This window comes from Pterocles gutturalis, unplaced genomic scaffold, assembly GCF_000699245.1.
Source record: "Pterocles gutturalis isolate BGI_N339 unplaced genomic scaffold, ASM69924v1 scaffold32405, whole genome shotgun sequence".
NCBI lineage: Eukaryota > Metazoa > Chordata > Aves > Pterocliformes > Pteroclidae > Pterocles > Pterocles gutturalis.
The window spans coordinates 71,940-78,303 of record NW_010147036.1 but is presented as its reverse complement, the minus strand read 5'-3'; the positions used below and the strand labels follow the sequence as shown (position 1 = coordinate 78,303).

The 6,364-nt window shown below is 35.9% G+C and overlaps 1 protein-coding gene across 1 annotated transcript in view; it reads left to right on the top strand.

Annotated features, from left to right (window-relative positions):
- Positions 1-2,393: 2,393 nt before the first annotated feature.
- The window catches only part of CFAP54 (cilia and flagella associated 54), a gene marked incomplete at both ends in the record, with an annotated part of 75,593 nt that continues 71,622 nt past the window's right edge, over positions 2,394-6,364 (top strand). The window contains 3 exons of the mRNA XM_010085934.1: positions 2,394-2,541; positions 3,521-3,676; positions 5,297-5,419. Coding sequence (XP_010084236.1) covers positions 2,394-2,541; positions 3,521-3,676; positions 5,297-5,419 — 427 coding nt within the window. The remainder of the gene's footprint in view (positions 2,542-3,520; positions 3,677-5,296; positions 5,420-6,364) is intronic.

The window sequence follows — 6,364 nt, the reverse complement described above, 5'->3', positions numbered from 1 at the left end:
GCACAAATCCAAAACACAGCCTCTTGCTAGCTATTATGAAGAAAGTTAACTCTGTCTCAGCTTAACCCAGGACACTTAAGATAATTGGGAAATATTTATGAAGTGGCTATTAATTCTGTGTGATGCATTATCATATGCAAGATATGTAATACGCACTGGCTTACTGAATTGCCAATTAAGGGAGCAGTAGAGTTCAGAAATGCTGAAAATTTTGTCAAGAGCACCACCCAAAATGGGTAAATGCTTGCTAATTTTGTTTCAGGGTGGCTATATAAATCTGCCAATAATCTTTAAATGTACTAAAGTACTTTAGAAAAGGTATTTAAATTTAATTAATGTATAAATAATTTTAAATGTTCAACTATAATGTTAAAAGTTTTCCATCATGACAAAGCCCAGCTAGAAATTTTGCAGTTACATTCACTGAAACTCAATAGATCCAAATGCAAAAACAAATTTAAACTTAATTAATTCCCAGATAAAGGAAGGAGACTTGTATGAAATAATAGACATGAAATACTATAATAAAAAATACTATTTTTAAATGTTACTCAACAGCTTATAGTTTGATAGTGAATTAACATTCAATATAACTGAACACAAATAATCATCTTTACTTGTGTGGAATTTTAGACTAGTTCTTTCATTAGGAAAGTTTTGGCAAACTTGCAGAGGAAGTATGAAAAAGTTTTGCAGCCTCTCAGTTTTAGTTTGGCAGACTGGTTTAGTCTTGAAACCATAATGACAAGGAGCATCCTTATTGCATGTGTGTTAATAGTTCTGAAATGTTTCAAGAATTAAAGAAGAAATAAAGAAATATAGATAATTGTTTCAGGAAATAGATATTATAGGGATTTCCTAAAAGTTTTGTCAGAATACATCCATTTCCACTTTACAGATGGAATAACCAGTTATCAACTATTCTGAGATTTATAATGTAGCTCGTGTTTTCTCTATATTGTTTTGACATACTTGCATCAGAGCTCACGCTTTTCTTCTGGTGATGCTGTTTGGATGCAAGCAGATAGTGTAGGCTTGTGTGTGCCTTGAATCATGTTACAGGAGAAAAGTAATGTGTCTAAGCGTACATGTTATTTGGGGCTCAGCCAGACCACTGCTGTGTATCCTGTCTGTCCTTCAAGTGCCACCATGTGTCTGATGCTAGGCACAGAAATTGACCAAAGGTCTTGATGTTACATGCCATAAGAGCGTTTGGGATTTATAGGCAGCCTGTGGACTTCATTGATGGAGGCAGATAATCACTAGACATACTATGAGGACTATGTGGATGTTTTAAATCTATCCCTGGCCTAGGCAACATCAAGCCTGATCATTGTGCCTTTTTTTGCACTTGGTTTTTATTAGTGCTTTTTCTAATCTGTTGGTGTTTTGTTTTAAAACATATACAACTCTAGAGTTAACATTTGAATGAAGCTACTTTCAGATAAATCAGATGAAGACAAAACTTCAATAACTGTGCAAAGCAGTTTCAGGGATTTTGCTTTTCTGGCAGTTATGTCCAAGCCTAATTATTTTTTTTTATTTTTACAGTTACTATGGAAGATTCTCAAAGACGCAGTATCAGACCTGAATTAGGGCAGTTTCAGTTTTACTAATCGGTAGCTAAGATATTAGATGGACTAGGAATGAAAGAGACAGTAGAGGGAGCTGTAAAGAAAGGAAACCTCTCGTTTCCAGCTGGAAGCCCTGTTGATATCTTGGTAACGTCAAGTGTGTGAACGTGTCTGTTTGATCTTCCTCCTTCAGTTTCAGTATCTTTTAGGAAACACAGTCGAGGAGAAGGAGGAATTTATTACTTATACTTCAAAATCATAACACTGTTCCTGAAACAAAAACAGTAAAAAAAATTATAAAAAGGACAAATGCCCTTCTGCCCCCCAGGGGAAAAACAAACAAACAAGAAAAAAGGCAGAAAAAAAGATGCTTTTGAGCTTTGTAATACATTCATCACTGATGAAATGTTACTGATGCTGAGTAATGGACTGAAAACTGCACACATCATCGTCAGAGTACAAAGAATATATGTGTAAAAAGGGGAAAGCAAAGTTAAATAAGCTGTAGCACCAAGTTTTCAAAGAAAATTCAAAGTAAGTTTCACTGGATTAGGTGAAACAACTAAGGAACTGGTGTCTCAGTATAGTAGGAGATGCACAAGAATTTGAAAAGGAGTTTTACTCCTTTAAAGTTAGAAATTGTGAGCTTTTTGTTTTGGTTTTATGTATAAATCTCATTTCCAGCAGCAGCTACAGCAAAACTTTTGTCCATAATTTTAAAATTAAAGGCTGCATTTTCCTATAATGCAGTTTCAGGCATGAGATGTCAGAAGCGTCATTAGCATGCTTTTACTTATATTTTGCTTTCTTATTTTGTAGGTTACGTTTTGAGGCTGTATCTCAGACTTCTCCTACTACCTTGTACCTCTTTCTGAGGAATATATTTGCTGTCTGTGACATGAACATCATGGAAGGAGCACTCTTCTGTGATTCCATCTGTTCCAATGAGATACTTTATAAGGAACAAGTATGTGTGGCTTAAAGTAATACTCTGGAATTGATGTTACTTTTTGATCAGCTTTATTTCTTAATTTCAAGATAAGTGGTGCAGAGTACTTAATTTTCTGTTAAGCTACCTGGTCTTCCTTTCTGAAGTATTTTAGTAGCTGTTGGTTATTTTGTATCCTGGTGCAAAGATGTTTTTTGAGTGAGTTATTACCTCATTAATAGCATAATCCGAATCCCACTGATTCCAACTCACGAAGGCTTTTCCTTGACTTCTGCAGTGGTAGACTATAATGTAAAAAAGAGGTATAATCATTGCTAGTTTTGACCTACTATGATGCAGCTTGGATGTTTAATGTAAACTTTTCTGCTATTTAATACATATATTTTCATTAATATTGAACTTCCAACGGGGTTTCATGGTTTTAATATGCTAAGCTTCTTTTAGCTTATTTCAGACTTTCTTTACAGTATAATGGCGTGTTAATAAAACAAAATGTTTCTTTGTTATTTGGATAACCACTTTGCCTTCTGGATTATTACATTCCTATTCCCCTCTTTCTTTACTGAAGTACTTGTTTCTTAAAAATGTGAGCAGCTGATTACTCAGTGACTTTACTGGATCTGCTCACCCATGCAAGGATTGCAGCAGATAACTGGAAGGCAAAGAAAGGAATTGTTATCCTCCCCTTACCTATTCTGGGAGGTTAACATGTGAAATGTCCATTCAATACAGGTTGGGGTTGTTAACCAGGCTTTGTAAACTGTATGGAAAAATTGAGAGGGCAAAATTAGGTCAAGATCAATGGTTTCCTTTAGAATAATGAATAATGTTGCTTTGTTTATATACTTCTAACAGGTGTCAATGTAAATTAATTTTTAAACTTTTATTTGCTGCTTACACTGCTTTTTAAACTGGTTATCATCTGTGTTCTTTCACTCTTAAATGATCTAAAAGAACAGAATTTATACTTGAATCAAAATGTGGTTTTCTTTTACAGGTTGGTAGATTAGCAGAATGTGAAAGAATGACTGCAGCAATTGAACTTAGCAATTGGTTGAATGATGCAAGTTATGCCCTGCAGTCTGTTGTACAATGTTATGGTCTCCTTGCTCCAATTATTTATCACAAGATTTCTTCAGTGCCAGTCGTGCAGGTGAGAGTACTTTAAGACAAAGCAACTGGCATCCAAGTCCTGTGGTTACAATGATTCAAATTAAACTTATAATGGCATGGGAGGGCCAAACATCTAGGCTTCGAGTTCTTAGTAGCTGCTGAAAGAAAAGCTTTTTATGGTTTTATGTGTTCCCAATGCATATATGTTCAGTATAAGCTGCCCAGATTCTACTCTCAGATATGCTAAAGTAACTGCAGTATGTTGATTGTTGCTTCAGGATGATTTTTTGGTATTTTTAAACTATATTAGAATCTATGATGTGACTTCTACTGGAATGCCATTCGCAAATGGGAATTTTGAGGAAAGAAAAGCAGCATTTGCATTTGGCTGTTTTGGAATTTTTGCTTCATATACCGTTTTCTTCTTCTTAAAAAGAAGGCTAGTCAATGTTTTGATAATGCAGTCTTTAGCTTTCAGTCATGTGTTCTTTTCCAGAAGCAAGCACCTTCTCTTTGAAAACAGAGTACCTGAATCCTTTGGTGCCATTTCTGAAGCAGTAGACATGGTTTTTAGATTCAGCAAGAATAAGTAGAAACATGCAACTTTTTTCTAATTAGGTAGTTTTGTCAGGGAGCATCAGTAAGAGCATGTTTGCTTTATGAGGAAGGATGAGGTGACCGCAGTGCAGGCAAGGCGCAGACTAGCAGCACCTGAACATGGCAGACAGAGCAGGGTATTGGTAAGAGGATTCACTGAGAGTACAGAGAAGGCGAAGTTATTGGGATGGTTCAGGGTCCATCCAGGAGAAAAAGGCAGAAGGATTTGGAGCCAGCGACTGGAGACAAGGCTATAACACAGGTCCAAGGTCCATCCAGGAGACAGAACTGAAGACCCGCACACCAGTACCATAGCTCAAGCAGGGACTGAAGACCTATGTCTGAGCTAAAGTGAGACTCCTGGGCCCCTAGGCAGAAGGTGTGGGAGGAAGCCCCAAGTGAGGCTGCTCAGGGAATGACTATTGGGGTGCTCCGCGACTTCACAAGTTTTTAAGAGTGTTTAGAAAAACAAAAATCTACTTAGATACAAAGATAGCCTCTTGCTTAAGAAGTCATTGGCTGTGATGACCTACGAAAGGCATAGCTAGCAACTGGAAATGGCTTATGTTTCAGATTTCCTAATTAAAGGGAAAAATAATTTAGTCACGTGTTCCTTTCATGTCTGTTAGACAAAAATGGGGAAAAGAAGTCTTTTATTGTTGGAGCATACTGGAAACATTTTTCTTTCATTTAAAGTTTGGACCAGCTCAATATAGTTTAAAGCAGTCCTCTGATAGGAGTATGTAATGTCACTGAATTAAGCATTCTTTGATTTCATGTTAATTAAATCAGCAAAAATATCTGTCATGTATCTGTAATTTAACATCTGTGACTTTATATGAACATGTCATTTATTCCAAAGGGCTGTGGTTGAAATATTGACTCTGTTAAATTCAATGGAAATTTGATTATTGGCTTTTGTAGAGCTAGCATTTCACCATGTATTTTAGATTTTAAAGTATTTTTAAGTTCACCATCAAATAAAATAGGCTGTACAGAGATACAAGCTTCTAAGTGTGTTGCGGACTCCAAACTTTATTTTAACCCTTGTATTTACTTACAGATCCTCATTAAGTGCTTGGCTGTCCTTCAAGAAATTCCAAGTGCTACCTTGCAGAGGAGGCAGGCAGGATGTTATGAGAGCATTCAGCATATGATAGCTTGTACTTCATTTTATACAGCAAAGGTATAGTGTGGATTATTGTGTTTACCGCTTAGTTTAAGATATAGCTCTTGTCATTTAGAGAAAAAAAAAGTTTTAGTAACCTGGCCTTCAGACTGGTATCTTAGAGAACCAGCATTCTTAAATAGTAAAGGTATAGAAATATTTATTTGTATCTTTGTACCAGTGCATTTTATATAATAATGACATTTTGACTTTTTAATAGAATTGAGGATTTTCATTTGTTTAGAAAATAGACTGTAATTATTACCCCGTGACATGAAATATGTATTTTACATCATTGTATGTATTTTTACACTTAAGGCAGTATTACCTTCAGGAAGGCATATGTGTAATATATAAATGTAAAAGTTTATTGACAGCAAACAAGCCATATTTGTGGTTTCATTCAGATTGACATATATGGTTTATTTGACAATTAGATACAAGAGACTTTATGGTATTTGGCCCCACATGCTGGCAGGAACATAAACACCTGGACTTTTAACCATAATACATATCTGTAGATCACATTTATGATTCAGATACTCTATTTAGTGAGATGAGGAGAAATGTGGTACAGGTAGGATTTTTTTCCTCAGGTATAGAGACATACTAGCATTAAATTATCTTCCACGGTAAATGTATGATGCTGAAAAAGTCATGTTTCCTCTAGCTTTAAGTACACCTCAGGTAAGAGCTCTTACCAAAACTGAGGTGTGGCTGATGCTTTGAGGGATTGCCCTGTGTTGGTGATCCCTCAACCTGGTCTTTATAGGAGCTGGATCTCTGTGCTCACCTCAGAAGACCAGAGCAGTGTCAAAAATCCTTAAAAGTGGACTGCAAGAAGAGACAGTTTTAATTCTTTTAAAATGTATGAAGATTAAAATTTTAAGCCCTACTGTTGCCATTTTCATGGTATTAACCAATTACTTCATGGCTGTGAGGGCAGTGTCAGGGTGAGGCGAG